Raw genomic sequence first — 21,052 nt, forward strand, 5'->3', positions numbered from 1 at the left:
TGCTTCTCAGAAAAGCATGAGGAGACAAGTGGAGTAAGGCAAAGTGGCTTTCCACCATACACACAATTTTTATTAGATCATTAATCATTTAAGTGAGCCAAGTCAAGTGTAGATGCTTTTCTTTTACAACACAAGGGACAAGGGCATGGATAAATGCAATATACATATATGGATAATTTAACTCATTCCCTCCAATGACGGAGCTCTGGAAGTTTGCACTGTAACTACCAATGAGTGCAGCCGAAGGTTTTTGAAAAATTAAAATTATGTCCTCACATTTCAAACAAATGTTCATATCACTGGAACCACAGTGGTTATTAAAAAGTGTACATTTCAAACACTTCAGCACAAGCTAATTTTATAGTGGTAGTATTCTTTAGGTTCTAGGTCTTAAAACAGAATAGTATAAATCACAGTAAACAGTATTATGTTTGTAATATTTTTTAAATGACTTACAATACCTCAGCAACCATTCAGGTTACAGATTGTCATCAGAATTTTGTTAATCCAGCTGAAAGCTTTCATATGAGGCTAAACAGTTCTGTCTGTGCTACTTGGTTGTCAAGATATTTAGAAAAAACATGACATTTATTACAATACAAATAAATATTATAAGAACAGTTGATCTCTTTACATGTACTAAACAGAGGACAAACATTAAACACAGTTGTGTTTGCCACTGTGTAAGCTTTAAGATGAAAATTTTTCAATACTTTTTATGCAGCTTGGTTTTGGAATGAATAACGCAAATATGAACAAGCAATACTTGATGCCCAGAGAAACAAAACAGCACAGTTTCCAGATCTGGCCCACTAGCATACAAGAAGAAACCCTGCATGGAACCTATAACAGTCCTTGCAATGGAGAGGCATATTGGGCAGGAGGATGAAGGGCTTGTGTGCACTTGTTTCTCTCAGGGAGAAGGATGAAGGTAGAGTACCATGGAGGAATACAGCTGCCATGTTGCTGGTGTACACTAGAGAACATGTCAAGGCAAAGAGAGGCTGGACCACACACTAGATGATGAGCTACTGTGAAGGTGCAGTGTGGCCTTGCAGTGTCCCCTTACATGCCACAGAGGATTGGGTCCCAAGACAAGCACGGCATCATATAAGCAAGGAATCTGCACCTCGCAGTGTCCAAATGCCCACAGTGAGCCTGAAAACAGCACAGGGATGGAAGGGGTCCAAGTTCACTTGCCCACAGTATGATGGTCTCCCTACTAACCTAAACTTTATATTACACTGTGACCAGAAGGGGTAGTGTATGGGCCAAGTAGTACACAAAAAAGCTCAAGCCTTCACAAACAGGTGCTGGATTTATTTTTCAAACTGCAAGTAAGCGCTTTCATTCCAAAAAGGATTTACAAGGAACTTCAAACAATTACAAAAAAATGACTGCCTGGTTAAATACTTTTAAAGCATGACATCACTTCCTGACTCATATTTAAAGGCACAGTGTCTTACGTACACATAAAAAGATGCGATTTAAAAACATATACATTACGAAAAAGTGAAACGTAAATGTGCATGAACAGTAAAACATGAATCCTGACATTAAAAACTATGAAGTATTTTAAATATTGCCAACACTTCTGTAGATAACCATCAGGTAGTAAGTGTTAATACTAATAAGAATTATAAATCTTGTTTTATCAACTTTTTCTACTGATATATATATATATATATAAAATAGATCTAGGACTGTTGAACGAAAGTTAAATAGTCAGAAACCACAATCACCGAACACACTTTAACGAAAGCACTTTCACCGAAAAAGCACTTTCGTTAAAGTGTGTTAAAAAAAAATTAGATTACATTTACGTTTTTGCAGGTGGACAAGCCCCCCACCCCCCACTTCGGTGAAAAGCACTTTCGCGCAAGTATGCCCGGCCGAATCTGTTTAGGTGATGATGCCGTTCGGGGATCCGTACGGATTCCATATATAATATATAAATAAATACATAAATATATAAAAGCTATTTTAGAAAATAATTGGGTCACTTTTGATAGGTGACATTAATATAAGAGGAATACATAGAGAAAAGCCAGTCTGTGTTTCTAGAAAGGGCAGCATCAAATCTTTATTAGAACACCAGTGTAAAACAAATAAGGTTGGTTACATGTATAAATGTGGATCATGTAAATTCTGTTCCTATATATTATATTGGAAGTCAATGAAATAAGTATTAAGGGGATGACAATAAAAATTAGAGCCACGTATTACTGCTTTACTGAAAACGTCGAATATTGTGCTTAAGCTCAAACATAAAATTGCTGAACATTTAAGAAATATTAGAGACCACTGTGACACCAATGCATTAGCTAAACATATCACACAATATCCAAATCACAGTTTTAAGTTTATAGTTTTAGATGTAGTTATAATCCATCCCATGGGGATTCATTACACTGGCCTGACTAAATGACAGCATTTCGATAGCCAGTATTTTAAAATTGAAAGCCCTGAATAGACAGAATTATTTATAGTAGGTTATTTTTTAGTAAGAATGGCATATGTATATGAATAGTATGAAGATATGAAGTCTGAAACTTAAAATGTCTATCTCATTATCTAGTGATTTCAAGTTGGGGAAGAATAAAGTACAGTTTTGTACCTACCATAAATGTAGATGTTCGAGTGTATACACTGCTGCAGTCATTACACTTGGGTTATCTTGCCGTCAGGAGGTCCCTCAGTCGGCCAGAGTTCCAAAGTCTTGGTCTGGCGTCAGTTGCCGTCGCTTCTTCCCTGACGTCAGTGCGAAAGGGGTATACAAGATGCAGCTGACGCCATTTTCTTCAGTTTTTCTTGCCCCAGATGTCAGGTGCCCCCAAAAAGGTAGGCAATGCAAATTGCTAATAAAACATACATAAGAAAAGCAATCAAAAACTTTGTTACCAGTAAATAGTCCCCATAGGTAGTAAAGGGTAGAAGGCTTAGGTAAGTACCAGCAAGTAAGAGGGGAAGGAGGGAGGGTAACCTAGACTGCAGCAGTGTATACACTCCAACATCTACATTTATGGTAGGTACAAAACTGTACTATGTTCATCGTGTTACACTGCTGCAGTCATTACACTTGGGTGGAATCCCCAAGGAATGCAGAAGTCTCTCCCCTTTATTCTGTGGGTTTGGATAAAAAGTTGGCAAGTGAATAGTTTGGGTTTAGAGACTCAGTTGATACCACCTTTGGCATAAAAGTAGGGTTTGTTCTTAGACACCCTGTCTTGGTGGAAAATGATGAAAGGTTCTACTGCCATTAGTGCCTGTAAATCTGCTGAGTTAGCAGGCTCAAAAGGAGGTAAAGTTAATTTTTCCAACACGAAGTTGAGGTCCCAAGTTGGAGTTGGTGCTCTATGGGGTGGTCTTATGTTTTTAGCCCCTCTGAGGTACTGTTTTAGCAAAGGATTAGAAAAAATTGGTGGGTCCGTGTTGTAATGAGCAGAGATGGCAGAGGCGTGGATCTTGATGGATGAAAAGGAGAGGCCTTTTGTCCAGCATCTCAGTTAAGTATTGTAGTATCTGAGGAATATTTGGGACAACAGGGTCAAGGGTGTGAGCCTGGTTCCAGGCACAGAATCTCTTCCATTTATCCGAATAGGCTTTCCTGGTGCTAGGCATTCTGGCCTCCAGAATGACATCCATAACAGCTTTGGAGAGAGGCATTGCTTGCTTGACTAAGGAATCTGCCATGCAGCCAGGTTTAAAGTCTTGAGCTGGCTGTGAAGTATCTGATTGTTTTGCTGAGTCAGACGATGTGGGATTTGAGGTAAAATCCATGGTAGACCTTGTGCTAAGTTCTTTAAGATTGGGTACCAGTGCTGGCGTCGCCAGTCTGGGGCAATCAGGATCATCTTTGGCTTTTCTTGCCTGGCTTTTAGGAGTACCTTTGAAAGGAGAGGTAGTGGTGGGAAAGCATATACTTGTAGGTTTTTCCAGCTGAATGAGAGGGCATCCACTTTCCATGCTTGTGGGTGGTAAGTCCTTGTGCAGAATTTCTATAGCTGGCAATTCATTGGGGATGCAAACAGATCTATGTCCGGGCTCCACCATTTTTGTGTTATCATTCTGAATATTTGTGGATGTAATTTCCACTCATGCGGATCCATGATGTTTCTGCTTAAGTAGTCTGCCAGTGTGTTTTTCTCTCCTGGCAGGAATTGTGCTTGCAGATGAACTTGATAGGTTAGAGCTGTGTTCCACAAGGTCATGGCTTGTCTGCAGAGGGGATAAGAATGAGTGCCCCCTTGCTTGTTTATGTACCACATAACTGTGGTGTTGTCTGTCTTTAGTAGTAGTTGTCCTGGATGCAGAAGGCCCTTGAAAGCTATACGGGCATTTTGTACAGCTAGCATCTCTTTTTAACTGATGTGAAGATGCCTTTGTTCTGCAGGCCACTTGCCCTGAATACATTTTGCTGCCATGTGTGCTCCCCAGGCGTAATCCGATGCATCTGTTGTCAGTGTTTGCCTGGCTGTGGGTTGAGTGAAAGGCTGTCCCTTGTTGAGGTGACAGGCTTGAGCCCACCATAGAAAATCCTGTTGAAGGCAAGGAATAAGTGGTATTACTGTTTCCAAACTGTGACAGTGTTGAGACCAGACACTCTTTAGGTACCATTGTAGTTTCCTCATATGCAGTCTGGCATATGGAATTAGTAGTATGCAAGATGCCATGTAACCCAAGGCCTGCAGAATTTTTCTTGCAGGGAGTTGGGTCTTTGTTGCCATCAATTGGAAATATTTAGTCAGTTGTCCTTGCTCGTCTGGCGTGAGATAAGCCATCTGGGCCGTTGTATTTAAGCTGGCACCCAGGAATATTATCTATTGTGAGGGCACTAGTTTTGACTTCTTTTTGTTTACTGTGTACCCTAGGCAAATTAGCAATCTTTTTACAAACGCCAGATGCTTTAGAAGAATGTCTTTGCTCTCTGCTTGAATAAGGCAGTCGTCCAAGTATGGGTAAATTTGAATTCCTTTTTGTCTGCAAAATGCAATTACTGGTGCCAGGCATTTTGTAAAGACCCTGGGCACAGTAGATAAGCCAAAGGGCAGTGCAGAGAATTGGTATTGCATTGAACCTGCTAAGAATCTGAGGTATCTTCTGCAGTTTTGTCTAATAGGGACATGCAGGTATGCCTCCTTGAGGTCCAAAGTTAAGAGCCAAGCTTTCTTGCCCAGCATGGGAAGAAACTGCTGTAGTGTCAACATTTTGAATTTTGGAACATCCAGGTAAGTGTTTAGAGAAGAAAGATCCCGAATGGGCCTCCAGGCTTTGTCCTTTCTGGGAATCAGAAAGAGTCTGGAGTAAAATCCTTGTCCTTGCTCCTGTGTTGGTATCTTTTGAATAGCTCTCATGTCCATGAATGCTGTAATTTGTCTTTGAGCCTCTGCCCATTGATTTGGCATTCCTTTTAACCTTGGCAGAGTGTGAAAGTGGAACCTGTAACCTTGAGATACAATGTTGAGAACCCATTTGTCTGATCATATGCCAATTGTGACAGAAAAATGCCAGTTTTCCTCCAAGGGGGCTGCCAAGAGATAAGTGTTTGGCAGCTGTAGTGGAAAGTCATTGGGGCTGTTTTTTATAAGGTTGAGGCCCGTCTTCCCCTTCTTTCTGGGTTGAAGCACCCCATTGTCGTGGCCTGTAATGACCTTGGATACCTGTCCTTGTCTTTGCGCTTTTTGTGTATTCCGGTCATCGGTAGTTCTGACGGCATGGTGTAATTGAATTTTCTGCCAAAATAATGTCGGGCAAAATCAAACCGACGTTTAATAGTGCGCTTGTTAAACCGACAACCTGTGACGTCGTGGTCTGGGCCTAGGCATAGGCATGGGATACAGTAAGAATGGAAATCCTTATGAGGCATTTGCTTCCCACAAGAAATACTGTTATTAACTTTTACGGACATCGGACTGAGGCAAGAAAAAAGTTTCCCCAACGGGGTACTTAGCTTTGTAGAAGACTTCGGTTCTGGATTCAGAATGAAAATCTCAGGAGTCGGCCGACTGGCACTTGCGAACTGCTTTTGCTTCGGGCACCGCGCGGCAAGAAAGACTGAAGAAAATGGCGTCGGCTGCATCTTATATACCCCTGTCGCACTGATGTCAGGGAAGAAGCGACAGCAACTGACGCTGGACCAAGACTTTGGAACTCTAGCCGACTGAGGGACCACCTGACGGCAGGATAACCCAAGTGTAATGACTGCAGCAGTGTAACACGATGAACATCTTCAGGGACAAAGTGTAAAATATGTCTTGTTATATAGTTAAAGTTGCTAGAATAATGTGTTTTGTGCTAGTAGACATTTTTCTGAAGGGCATGAAGTCTGAAACTCTGATGTCTGTCATTATATAGCGGCTTCAAGTTAGAAAAGTCACTGCAAGGAAAAGGTTTAAAATATTGCTGTTATAACCATAGAAAGTTAGTAGAAAAATGTGTTTTGTGACAGCATGCATTTTCTGAAGGATTAAGTCAGAAACTCCGTATATATGTAAATAGTATGAATACACTTTTTTGTTTGTTTTTTAAAATACTTCATAGTTTTTAAATGTCATGGTTCATGTTTTACTATTCATGCACATTTACATGTTTCACTTTTTCTGAATGCATATGTTTTTAAATAACATCTTTTAAGTGCAAGTAAGACACTGTGCTTTTAAATACGAGTCAGCAAGTGATGCCATGCTTTAAAAGTGTTTAACCAGGCAGTCATTTTTTTTAATTGTCTGATGAAGTTCCTTGTAAATGTTTTTTGGAACAAAAGCACTTAAATGCAGTTTGAAAAATACATCCAAGCACCTGTTTATGAAGGCTTGGGCTTTTTTGTGTACTTCTTGGTTTCATTTGGTTTTGTGGATTTACAGTAATGGGCCAGATGGATGGCTAAGGAGGCGTTAGGCTAACGGTCCGTAAAGGGCAGCAGAAAGGTTAAAAAAAAAAAACAAAAAAAACCCCACTCCCATGCTTCAAATAGAGAGGAAGCCAGTGACACATTCTACAAAAAGAATCATTAGGTGAAAAGATGCACTACATACAAGGTTCTCCTGGATAAGGAAGCTGCTATAAAGGCAAATAACTTGGTAATCAAGACAAATGACAGACAATAAAACACAAGAGAAGAAACCACCACAGTTCAAAAACAGAACAGAATTATACAACTTCATGCAAAAATTGTCATATTCTTTTTTCCAGAGTTTCACTCTTTTTCATTCCCTCTAAAAGCAAACGTGGGTGGTATACCCCAAAGTTTATTAATAGTGTGTAATCATGTCAGTGCAAGCAGCACACCTGTGAAGTGGCACACCCATACTCCCATGAATAGATTCTCTTTCCCAAATCACTACAATTTTTTGAGTAAGTTAGTAACCCCCCCCCAACCCGCATACAATATGCAGAGACAGGAAAGATGGCCATCAGGTGCTCATATTCCATGCCCAGCTAACCTCAGAGCACTTAAACTGCTAAACAAATATGGGGAAATTAGCACTGCAGAGAGGTGTTCCCCCCACTGCACCAATGGACTTAAGAAACACAGATTGCTAGAATTTTCTCAGTGATGTGTAATTGACAAGCTGATACCTGGGTGAAGCAGCTTAGTATGTTTACACATCCCAAGAACCTGGGGCTGGTTTTCATAGAATTTTCTTTTACTAATGAAACAATTTACCCGTGGTCTTGAGGTGGAAATGAAAGCATGTTCAGACACAGCCCTTAGTATCCTCACCTGGAAAAGACTTTGGTTTAAAATCGCACCATACTACTAGTTCAAATGCATTAATACCTGCAGAAAAGCAAAATACTTCAACTGCTGTAGTCTAACAAGCAACTGACAGCAGAAAAAAGGAATAAGGCCACAAACATCTATACAACGTACATGCAAAAGATGCAACACTATCAAGACATGATCTTAGGACATGCCTAGAAGTAACAGTTTCACAGATGGAGGTGCCTAAACAAGTGATTAGTGTATGAACTACAGACATCTAAGGTCTTCTAAACGCCCCATCTACAGATGTGATTACAATGCATTTAAGCACAGTACATCTACTCTACCAGTAACTACATAGCAGGGCTACAAAACTCACGTGGTTAAGTGCTGATTTTGTCAAAAAATGCAGACGCTGGGTCAACCACGTACAATACTAGTAATCAGAGACCTGCAGCTGGAGTTAAGTTCCTTCATATAACCCTCAAACTAATTAGACAAAGCTAGGGGAACAGAGAGGATCTACATTACCTTTTGGAAAATACTAAAAAGTATGTATCTTTACAAGCTCACTAGAAACTGAAACTCATGTGTGAGAGTAGAATAAAAGAGCATCAGTGCTGTAACATTGATGCCTCACGTCTTAGCTGTCTATCAAGTTCTTGGTTGGGTAACTACAGTCTACAAGCCCTCCCAATGTCTCAGTGATCTCTGGTTTCCTCTTGTATCCGAAAAAACAAGTAGATCGGTGAAGAAGTAAGGTTCAAAACAGTGCCTACGTCAGTGTGTGCATTCCTACAACAAAATGGCATCTCATCGCGGCTTAGTTCCTGCTTTTATAAGCTCTGACTCCCCGTCACCAACCAAGTTCACTGGCAAACTGGAAAGTAAAATGTGTTTGCTGACATCAAGCTCAAACAAATGAAAATGACATGAGGAAGTGATGTGCACGGTTTTATGGCAAAGGTAAATAGCCAAGTTCTACAGTACATGGAAGTAGCACAAACAAAAAAATTTTTTTTTTGCAGGTGGGAGTAATACTTACCTTTTGGGGCCGACTGCAGAACTACTGTGTCCCATTCCCATGTTCTCTCTCTTACTATGAAGCACAGTATGCAAACTTATGCACAGACATTTAGCAAGCCTTTTACACAGAGCTTCTACGGTATCATCTATGGAATCTATCCATGACCTACTGTTAGCCTTTATGCAGACAAGACTCACTTTGCACAACTGTTTTCAGGGGTGATTTTGCAGAACTGTCATGAAGTGACTTGTGTCAAACCAAACTAAGCAGGTGGAGGTTTAGAATCTACACACACTGGTGTGGCTTATGCCTTGAAACACCTTGCACATTCTGCATCTGGGTATGCTCTCATCACAACCTAACCATGGAGTATATGTTAACGTACTTTCAGGTTCCTTGTCAAAGAAAGAAGCCATAACATTAACGTGTAACAAATGAAAACAGAACACTTAAAAACAGTTCCTTTTAATGATGTTCTAATAATTGTTGAGAAAGTCTTAATTACACAGTTGTGACACACAAGAAAAAACTTCCTAAAAATGAAAGGACGTACTATATGTACACCCCACTTCATGCCCAATGGGTAAGCAGACTAATGTAGTTTTACACACTCTATATTTTTTAGATTCTGCTTTGCAGACCACCATAACCACAATGAACATTACATTTTTTTGTTTATACATAAAAATTATTTTAATAGGTACTTTCTCTTCTACTACAAATGTTGTTTACTGGTTGTGTAACCCAAATGTAATTACAGCAATATTTAGCCATGTAACCACAGCATATACAATGATCTGTTCTTATCACAATAAGCCTGAAATGACTGCATTTGTAACAGCACATCTCCCTCAACTGTATATTTGTTTACATGGACTGCAGTGTGCAACAGTACCTGGGTAGTGGCTAAAAATGATCTTACAACCAGTCTACCTACTTGCTTATAAAAATATCATTTCATTATTTTATAAATTCATCAGTGAACGGTGTTGGTGCAGTGATTAAACTAAAAAAGGTAGACTAAATTACTAGTTTCCCTATTTAATGCACTGCCTTACAGGGCACATTCATCATAACTTGAAAGCAAATGAGTTGATACAGAAGTGCAAAAGCTGTCCAGATGTGTTAACCTAACTAGCTGGGTCATGCAGTAACTACTGTAATGGTCCCCTGAACTCCAAAGGACTCCATTTTTGCAACACTGAACAATTTTCAAGCATTCAGTCAAAATCAAGTTTTTTAAAAACTATCAATAATTACAGAACATTTGCCAATTTATAACAGAGATACTCAAGAATGGAAACAAAAATGCACCAAAGAAAAACTGAGTCAGTGTGGTAAAACTGTATTACATTACTGCCTTATGGTCGATATCACAGAGGCAGCACAGCAGAAATAAACACCACAAGTCAACTGAAACACAGGATTATGGTTCGGTTCTACTTAGGAATGAAGCTCAGACTGCAAGCCAGATGACTTGTGTGTTGGACGAGCTGGCAGGGAAGGGTGCTGATTCACCAATCCTGGGGGAAGACTGCCTGATACAATGCAAGACTGACAACTGCAGCAGACACATCATAGGAAGTGTAGTGTAAAAGCTAGGTATGACTGGCCACCAACAATTAGAGAATACAAGCTGTAGTAGGCTTCAGGCATTCCATGAAGCCCCCCCCACAGAAACTGAGTCCTACACCATGTGCCTATTTTCCCAAATAGCCAAAGATGCAGGACACACAAGACCCTCTTGATGAGGAATTTGAGAGACTGGCTGTTGTTAGGCCACAGAAGGCAGGATCTGCAGGGGACAGGGAGAAAGATTCAGCTCCACATAAACCAACCATTAAATGGAGATCATGCATGCTGAGAATATCATACACAGTAACTGAGTAACAGTGGCCGAAAAAAATTGATACCCCATCCCCGACTATGACTGAGAGAGAACCACAGCTTGTATGCCCAGGCTGTGATAAAACACTTGTATCGGATACACAGAAATGAGGTCAAACAACCACTGGAAGAACTCTGGGGGGAAAAAAGGGCTGTTGAACAGTACAGTGCACGCAGAACACATAAAAATTACTTGCTGATGTCAGAACATACATACAAATAATGCACACATTCAGGTTTTTCCAAATATGAAACTCTCATATTTTAAGGCACCCTCCCACAGTAATACAAGTAGAGTAAGAGATGGAATGCGTAGACTTCTCGTCAGTGTGAATTGAGAGCTAATGCATTTACGAAGGACATCTGCTATTTTCATTTTACGTTGTTATATGTGAAGGACACAATGTCTTCTAATGCTATTTTTGACTGACTGAAGAGGTGCCCCAGTGGTCACATTCAGTTTTGCTAAGGACTTGGGTGTTAGCACCTCTAAGCCAGTCAGGACTCAAACACAATGACCCGTTTCTATAAAGCTTTACCTTTACTAACAGCCTTCAGCCATCTGCAAACTTTGTTTATCTGTGTAGACATCTACCCAAACAAGGAGGACAGAATGATTTTTCTAAGCTGTCACAGCAAGTAGCCAGTGTCCTACGGACATAGATTCCTAACCTCCACATTAACAGTACCACTACATTTGCAGCAGTAAATGGTGGGCACATTATCCGTCTACAGTACCACTCCCATTCATATTACAGACATCCTGTGCACAGCATGCACCCTTTTTCTACCCTCAGTCTTTCAAAAATGTCAAAAACACCACCAGCAGTAAGTAAATGTTCTAAGAATTCCCAGGCAGTGTAGTCTGATGAAGTCCCATCACATAAAACAGCACACATTTTAGTTATTCATACTTGATTTTTGCCCACTGTTTAAAATCTGTGCATCCTTGTGTACAAGATTTATTTATTTTCACACAAATTCTGATCCAGAGACAGAAATTAAACTGAGTTAAAGGTGCCATGCTGCAGTCCATTTAATGAGGGATTTGCTTCACTGACAGAACTGGTTTACATAACAGACACTGAAGTATATTACAGCTCATATACAAAATATGAAATGGGTTGATGCAGATATGAAACTGGAATAATTAAGACAGGTCATTAAAACCACTGGATACTAATTTTATAGTAACATCTCTCAACAACTTTGCTAAAGAAACCAATGACAAAGCCAAAGAAAGGGAGGAACAAGGGCCCAACAGGGACAATTCTTAAATATTGCTCTAATTCATTTAAAAAGTTAACAGAACTGGTTTTGCGTCACCATATATCAAAAATGTTATGAGGGAATATAGAAAAAATATGAGAAAAAAAAATCAGGGGCATTCTGCAAAGCCAAGGACTATTAAGAGGCATGCTTAGAATAAAAGAAAAATAAATGTATTACTAATATAACTCTACACAACTACCATTCCCTCCCTGGACACAGTCTGAACAACTGAACTGTCATGGCAATGTAAGCCATTCAAACTCCTCTTTGCAAAAACTACAAGGTGAACAAAACACACCTACGTCAGCAGCCCCTACTAATTTTAAAAATATATATTTTCATCACTCATGAAGATCTATGTATTTCAAAAGTGATAAGATCTGTTGTACATTCCATAAAATGTGGGAAAAAAGTAACCAATTTGCATGGAAAAACAAAAAAAATCGAAGTACAATGATGTAGTGCAGCATTCTATACACTAGATATGCTGCTGTCAGAAACCACACTAAAGAGGTAAACTCTACATAAAACCATGACAATGAGGCATAGTACAACCTAGCTAGTAGCACAAAATGAATATCAATCTCTCACTTTTAAAACACAGTAGTAGCACAAAGAATACTAAATCAAAATGAAGGACAATGAAACAGTATTCTCAAACGGTGAGGAAACACTAACTGATATAACTATCAGTAACCTAAAAAGGAAGCAATACAACACTCACTAAACTAGAAATGATCAGTGACGAAGAAAAGCATCCTTTTTTCCAACAAAAAGAGGATGCAATATGACTCACTACCACCAAATAGGAAAGATCAAAATGAGTGCAACTAGCAACATAAACCAGAGCAAACATCAAAATTCACAAATGCACCACCTCATACAGGAGGCAGAAACAATATGTATAGTATACACACTAAACATACGAAGGTGTATGAAAGTCAAGTAGCTTAACCAAAGAACACAATGAAAGGGGTGGGGTGCCTTCCATAAACTATAATATGCCAGCTGTCAGAACAGGGAATAAATATTACAAATTTGTTAACCACAAACTCAGTATAAAGGGAAAAAAAGCTGTGCACTGCTCTCCATAAACCAGGAACATACAACAGTGGGTGCCAAGAACCCAAGATAATATATAAAACATCAAATGAGAGATATCACAAGGAACGCACCCATTTCCTTAGAACACAGGCCAAATGCAAAGAATAAAATCAGTAAATGGAAGAAAGAGAAGGACAAACAAATCTTAAGTGCTAAGCTTTTTTTGAGATATTCTATCACTGACACAGTCTCATAAATGTATATCATAACTGGCACATGGTTATGGTGCAGCTGACATACACCAAGGGCTATTTTCTTAAACAAGAAACACCTCAAAATATATTCTCTACGCATTTCAGAGGGCGGACAAAGATATTTTTCTACACCAAGCACTGAGAAAAAAAATTACTGTTCATTCTGATAGAAGACAGACAGTATTTATTCTAATAAATCATGTAAGAAGGGCTACAAACTGTACAGTAAAACTGCAAATTATTTCTTTCTGCAACATGTCAACCTGTACACACTGCAAAAAGGCAGTCCCCATGTGTGAGACCGCATATTCAAGCAGTGAGGATTCCCCCAACCCCCACCTCATTAGCTTTGTGCGTCCACAACCAACAGCAAGCTTTACATACAGTGAATCAGCAAGATGCATTCCCAAAGGTCGTACCCTCCCCTTAGACTGCACAGTACTGCACGTAAACAGGTTAATGCAGTAGTAATAGCTGCAGTCCACTCCTTCCTCACAAAGGACTCTTACAGTCTTCTGTAATTACAAGCAGTGGCTACTTACAAAGCAGTTTAGCATGGAGCAGGAGACCTTCCGTCGCTGTTTTGGCAGGCTCATGTTCAGGGATGATGCAGAATGAGGGATGACCTGCCAGAAGGCAGGAAGAACAGCCAGAACTGCAGCATTAAAGAGCTCAGAATCAGAACAAACTGCATCCTCACTCTGGCACAAACTAACATTCACCTGTTCAATGCAGTAACACACCCTGCTGTTTCAAGCTGCATCGCAGAGCTCCTTTCAGGGACAAACAGCACAAATCTACAAGTCTAGCAGCCTTCTCTGCAAGCAGCCAGGGCCTGTAGCAGGTGTCTGCAGGATCAAAGAATGGTGAAGGGGAGGAGACTTAGTAACTCCACCTATTAAAAAAACACAGCTCTGTAACCCTCTGTCTGCCTTGTCTAACATACTTCCTTCCCCATGTACAAAACAGAAAAACACAGCACTGTCCCTGCACATACACAATTTCTGAAAATGCCACAAAGCTAGAGTCATGTCTGTGTGCATTTCTATAGAAAAATTTCTGTAAATAAAACAGCATAAACCGTTACTTCTGTTTCAAACTGTATACACAGAAATTAATGTAGAACTAAGAAAAGCAGCCAAAAATGTTGGTCCAAGCACAGAAGTAAAGGTGCCATTTGTAACAATTTTAAAATGTATTCAAGTCCATATGCACTACACATGTAGTTAAATATAAAAGTAAAGCACAAGACAAGGATTAAACTCAACAAATGAGCGTCTGAAACACAATCTAAAAGACAGAAACCTGAGGGAGAATGTTCTAAGTGAAAAATGGCAGCTAAAACATATATGTTATAAACAAATCCTCCTTGGCATTCAACACCTTAAATGAGAAACCCTGTCACAAAGCATAAGTACATCTGAAAAAAAAATGATCAAAACAAACACCAAGACAGACCACTGCATCCTCATAGGTTGAGAGTCAGGAGTTCAAGTCTGGCTTCTAGGTGGAGTTTGTATAGTGTCTGTGTTTGTGGAGTTACTCCAGACATTTCTCAAAAAAAGAAGTGCTGTTTTCACTGACTATACTAATTAAATAACAATGTTTAAAGATACATATATAAAACATGCACATACACAAATTATAGGAATGTACAGGCACCAAAATACAGAGCTTTCTTGCTTCAACTATGGAACGCTACAGTTCTACACGTCACAGCAGAAAGATGGTATACAGGACCTCACTCCAGCAAAGGGACAGTAGTTGAGGAAAAGCTATATAAACATAACCGAAGGGGGATGGACGGTACTGTAACAGTGATCTATTCAAACATCTACTGTTAAGATTAATTTATTTGTATAACTGTATTATATTCATCATTTGATCACTGTTTACAGTAGCATAAAGTTACATGATGGCTGTCAAAGCTTAGGGCAGAGGATGCAGGACCAAAATCCAGAAGGCCCTGTCTGGATGAGGTTGGGATCCCCTGATTAAAGAAATGAGATCCTCTGCCAGAGAAAGCATTTGGGAACTGGAGCTGGGCCTGTGAGAGGGGGGCTTAACAGGCACAGTCTTAGTAGCTTTAGCTGCTTTAGCCCTGGCAAAAGCCTTAATGGACATGGCTGCAGGAGGCCTAGCAGCTCCACGTGCAGGGGTTGAAATATCCAAGGGAATAGTGTCCGATAATTCCTGAGAAACCACAACAGCAGGTTGGATTTCAGAAGCCGATTCTACCAGGTTAGAAGAGGCCTCGGTAGAAGGCATGGTTTCGGCTGAAGAAAGAACCGCTTGCTCGGTTTCGGCCGAAACCGAGACACTCGCGGTTTGCTTAACCGCGGTTTCGGCCAAAACCGCGGACCGCGAGTGTCGGTCCTTCTCTTTGCGTTTTTTGGATATTTGTGTAGTCAGAGGATCCAATGGCATAATATAAGCAAAATCAGAGCCGAAAAACTGCTCGGCAAACTCCAACCGACGTCTAAGCGTCCGTCGGTTAAAAGAAGCACAGGCTAGACAAGCTGCTACGTCGTGGTCTGGGCCTAAACAAGGTAAGCAGTAAGAGTGGAAATCTTTATGAGGTATTTGTTTCCCACAAGTTAAACAGTTATTCACTTTTTCTGACATCGGCTGAGGCAAGAAAGAGTCCCCAACGGGGTACTTAGCTTTTTAGAAGTCTTCGTAGTATTCGGTAGTAGTAATCTCTGGATCTGACCGACCGGCACTTGCGAACAGCTTCTGCTTCGGGCGCCACGCGGCAAGAAAGACTGAGGAAAATGGCGTCGGCTGATGCCTTTATACCCGAAGAACTGCAGCTATGACGTCGGGTGAAGTGCGACACCAGCCGAAGCCAGACCCAGACTTTGGAATCCGGCCGACCGAAGGGCTGCCTGACGACAGGACAACCCATTTGTAAGGACTGCAGATGCATCCTTGAAGGACATCAGATTCAGCAAATCCTGTTTTGAATCTGGAAAATAATGAATCAGTTTAGTAATGTTTAGTGAAAGCTAGCACTGAGCACCAACTTGTCACTTCTAGAATGGTTCTAGAGTTCACCCCTTTCCAAAAAGGCAGCAGAATTAGCAATACCTCCAGTGGAGTGTACCCTAGAATGGAGGAGGTGGGGTTGGGGGGACGACAAACATTTTCCTTGATGATAATAGCAAAACTGAACAGTAAGGTCTAACCACCCGGGTATAGCCTGTTTATAAACTTGTTGCCCTTCCTTCTTACCTTTATAAAAGAGATGGTCACTCACTCTAAAGTCTTTTGTCTTGTCCAAGTAGCATCTGAGTTGTCTGCAGACATTCAGGGAAAGTAGTACTCCTCCAGTGTTTTTAGGTTGGGAGAAGAAACTAGGAAGGGGATTATACTGTGAGTGAACTCAGATGCTACCTTAGGCATACAAGAAGGGTTACTTCTGAGTCATTATCATTATAAACCGCCAAAAAGACTGAAGCAACATTAACTGCTTGCAACTTGGACACTCTTCTGGCACACATCGGAGCAATGAAGCCGCCTTCCAGTTGAGGAATTTTATGGAAAAGCTAGCTGAAGGTTCACATGGAAGTAACGTTAGTTTCTTCAAAACAAAACTCAAATCCCACGATGGAGTTACCCATTTACTAGGTGTTCCACTATGTAATACCCCTTTAAAAACTGTTTTACTTGGAAATAAAGGGAATGTAATAGCAGACCAAAATGGCTGAAATGTGTACTTTTAACAGAAATGTAAGAAATGCAGGAAGTGAGCAATTCACAGAAGTACTAGCGAACCAGTGGCACAGGTTTTCCATTTGGCTAAATATAACTTTCTAGTAGCAGTTCTAGCTTCCTTTACAACTTGCTAGCATGTCCTCTGCATAGAGGTGCCTAAATTGGACCAAATTTTTATTACTGAAACAGTCAGGTGTAGGTTCCAAATGGTGGTGGGTGAGAGATCCTTTGCAAAGTGCGAGTAGGTCCACTCTGTGAAGAAGTTTCTGGTTACTGCCTTTGACCAGGTGCATGAGTAGGGAGAAGTGAGGTTAGTTATCAAAAAAATCATGGGAGAGTCTTTCTTGATCTTTAACAAAACTCAAATTATCAAGGGAAAGGAATGGAAATAGAACAAAATCATACCAATGGGAAAGAAAAGACATCCATTTTCTATGCCTTTTTATAAGGTCTTTGTACAAAACTTGTTTAACACACTGTTGTGAAATGAGGCAAACAGATCTACTTGAGGAGTTTCCCCACAGGTGCACAATCTCCTGTAAGACATCTGTGCACAACCACCATTCATGAGAATCTGTCCTAGACCCGCTCAGAGTCTGCAACAGTGCTGCACTTTGACAGGATGCAAGTTGCCTGCAGAGAGAATTGACACCTTCCAGTCAACGATGTCTAGACTGTCCTGATTCCCTGTTTCTGTACCACACTTATTGTGATGTTATCTGTGATCACTAAAAGTGGTTCCAGGGTACACCACTAATTCAATGTTTTTAAGGCTTTTATGAGAGCCATCATTTCTTTGAAATTGATGCATTTCTTTCTGAAGTGGGATCTCAAATACCCTAATCTTTGCTCCCTTTGGATACTGCTCCCCAAAGTCTGACGCATTTGTTGTCACAAAGTTGGAATGGGTGGGAAAGGAAGGCTTGGGTTTAGCTGAATATGGTTTGGCTACCACAATAGTTTTTTTTTCTGGGCAAATCCCAGAAATGGCATTGGAAAGGAAAATGGATGCTGGTTGTGTCCACATAGATTTTTAGAACCACTGGATTTATTTCATATATAGACTGGCAAAAGAAACCATCAGGAAAGCTGAAGCCATACAGCTCAGAATTCTGAGATATTCTCTTGCAGTGAGAAAGGATTAGTCAGCCAAATCTAAGAACTACAGCTGGTAGAATGATACCTTCTCTGATGGAAGACAAGCCATTGCAACAGAAGTGTACAACAAATATCCCAGAAACGTTAATCTATGAGCTGGGGGTTAGGGAAGATTTTTTGGGGTTTAGATTGAAGCCTAATTTTGAAAAGATGCTTATGGCAAAGATATGGGATGTCTTGGAATCTTTGATTCTGCTAAGATGAGGCAATTGCTCAGACAGGGTTGGAAGTAGATTCCCTGAAGTTTACAGAAGGCAAACTACTGCAGCCAAGCATTCTGTAAAAACCTTTGAAGCATGCAGAGTCCAAGGGGGTAAGGAATGTAAACAGAAAAATCTAATCCAGACACAGACCAACAAAATAATCTTAAATAATGCCCAAGTTTTTATGTGTAGGGATGTGATAGCATGCATTCTTGAGATCAAAAGTCACTAAAATAGCCTGTTTTTGAAGGACGAGAAACTGCAGGGTTAACATTATAAACTATGAAATTTTTAAAAAAGTATTAAAATTGAAGGTTTCCAGGTACCTTCCTTCTTGGATACTAGAAAAATACTGAGCAAGCATTTGAGATGGAATTGGAGGAAACAAATTCATTTGATTCTTTGGAGGAGCAGGGATTCCCGATTTTGGAGGGAAGGATTCCAGCTGCTATGTGTAACCATTCTGGATTATTTCTAGTACCCAAGCATCTGATGGGATTTACTTCCAAAAACTAAGGGCAAGAGACAAGCTATTTACTATTTTGAGGGGACATCTACGTTAGGGTGGTGGTGGAAGGAAAGACTGATTAGAGTAATACACTTTTCTTTGATTGAGTGGATACTAGTAGTGAAACTTCGAACACTGACTTCGGCAGTCACACTACAGCGCAGAATGGGAATATTCCCTTTTCCCTGCTGTAGTGCAATCTCAGAATTGGTACACTTAAATAGGGGGTGTGGGGATGCAGAGAAGGCTTGCCCCCCTGCAAAAACATGTTTTAGTGTTTTTATTTTTGTTTTGGGTAGCCTGGGGAACTAGACTTCAGAGAAAGTACACTTTCATTTAAGTGGACTTTCGCTGAAGTGTAGGGTCTACTGCTTAATTTCGAATTGTATTTTCCATGTTGAGCTGTAGATCCATATAAAATATGGATTCACGTCATAATCTTGAAATACTGAAAGATCGAATTTCAGTATCTCGAAATCATGAATGCGAAACTACAAAACCCAACATTCAAAAACCCAAACAAACCGCACACACCACAGCACACATACACCAAAACACCCACATCACAAAATAAACAAAACTACACACACACACACACACACACACACACACAACTCATACACACGTAAGCAGGGGGGCAAGCCCCCTGCACCCCCCTTACTTATATATACCAACTCCGAGAACGCACAAACAAGAAACAAAAGCAAACTCTCACATTCTCCAGTCCCTCAGACACACATCAAACATATCAGCACACTCACATACACTAACTCCCACTCAAAACCCTTACAAAACACTCACTTACCGGACATAACACCAAGATCCACACACAGCACCATGCACCATCAACACGCAAACCCGGACATAACGTAGTACAAGTCCATAACCGCGAATTTCAGATATTCATATTCGCGATTATGAACTTTCGCTATTTTCAACATTTGGCTTTACAATTTCTAGATAGTGAAATTCAACATTTCAGTATTTCGAGATTATAAAGTGTTCCTATATATGTGTGTGTATTATATATATATCTATATATATATATATATATATATATATATATATATATATATATATATATCTATATAGCTATATATATATATATATATATATATATATATATACATATCTATATCTATATCTAATCTATCTATATCTATATATATATCTATATATATATCTATATATATATATCTATATATATGTATCTATATATATATATAGGATCCGGACACATGCTCAACTAGCATATGTCCGAATCACCAAACACACATACATGAAAGCACTCAACATTGACAAGCGTTTCCGTGTATGTGTGCTTGTCGGACTACAATGCGGGTAAGGGAAAAATTCCCTTTTCCCCACTGTAGTGCGATCTCAGAGTGAGAATATTAAAGTGGGGGGGGTGCAGGGGGGCAAAGCCCCCCCTGCAGAAACACAGACTTTTTTTTTGTTGAACTACACATACACGGAAGCGCTTTTCGATGTTAAGCGCTTTCATGTATGTGTATTCGGTGTTTTGTGATTCGGACACGTTAGGTCGAGCATGTGCCCTAGACCCATACATATATATATATATATATATATATATATATATATACACACACACAAATAAAAAAGCATAGTCCAAACTGGTAACAATGGAGAATATAACACGATCAAAAAACAAAAAAATAGGAAATTCTGGAAAGATATCCCAAGAAGGGTAAAACAAGATGTGCTTAAAAGAGTTGAGAAACTAGCAAAGGCAAGAAAATGTAGGGGTAATTGAACAGAATCTGCGGAAATTAGCGATTTTTTTGTTAGAGATAAATTAGAATGCCAAAAAGTGGGAATATAAAGGAAGGGCTAGGGCTGGTAATAAGTGTGAAGACAAGAGCAAACAGTGTTCAACTTAATGAAGACATATGAGGTGAACCATGAGGTTGCAGAAAAATACAATGCTCCCAACTTTTACATGGGCTAGTGTAAAAGGAAAAAAATTAGGATACAGGGAAGGGTAGTAGAGAGGCACAAAACAATTACATACTGCAGGAAAAATGGGCAAGCACAGATCAACCAGATAAGTAAATGAGACCAGGTAAAATACTGTACAAAGACATGGAGCAATCAATTAGGAAATGAAATAAACCACAGAATGGAAGGAAAAACTGACAGCAATGAAGGATTTGGGAGACTCAGGAACTAAGTTATGTCAGCAGATGACATCTGTACATAGGTGACACAGGTAAGGGGCTGTCCTACGAGAAAAGTGCTTGTGATGGGGGATGGAAG

At 39.9% G+C, this 21,052-nt stretch overlaps 1 protein-coding gene across 1 annotated transcript in view; it reads right to left on the reverse strand.

Annotated features, from left to right (window-relative positions):
- MTMR4 (myotubularin related protein 4) overlaps positions 1-14,045 on the reverse strand; it is a 1,011,266-nt gene extending 997,221 nt beyond the window's left edge. The window contains exon 1 of the mRNA XM_044054156.1: positions 13,732-14,045. Within this exon, the coding sequence (XP_043910091.1) occupies positions 13,732-13,785 (54 nt within the window). The 5' untranslated portion in view covers positions 13,786-14,045. The remainder of the gene's footprint in view (positions 1-13,731) is intronic.
- Between the last annotated feature and the right edge of the window lie 7,007 nt (positions 14,046-21,052).

This window comes from Protopterus annectens, chromosome 13.part0 (genome assembly GCF_019279795.1).
Source record: "Protopterus annectens isolate FY-2018-M chromosome 13.part0, PAN1.0, whole genome shotgun sequence".
In the NCBI taxonomy this organism is placed as follows: domain Eukaryota; kingdom Metazoa; phylum Chordata; order Ceratodontiformes; family Protopteridae; genus Protopterus; species Protopterus annectens.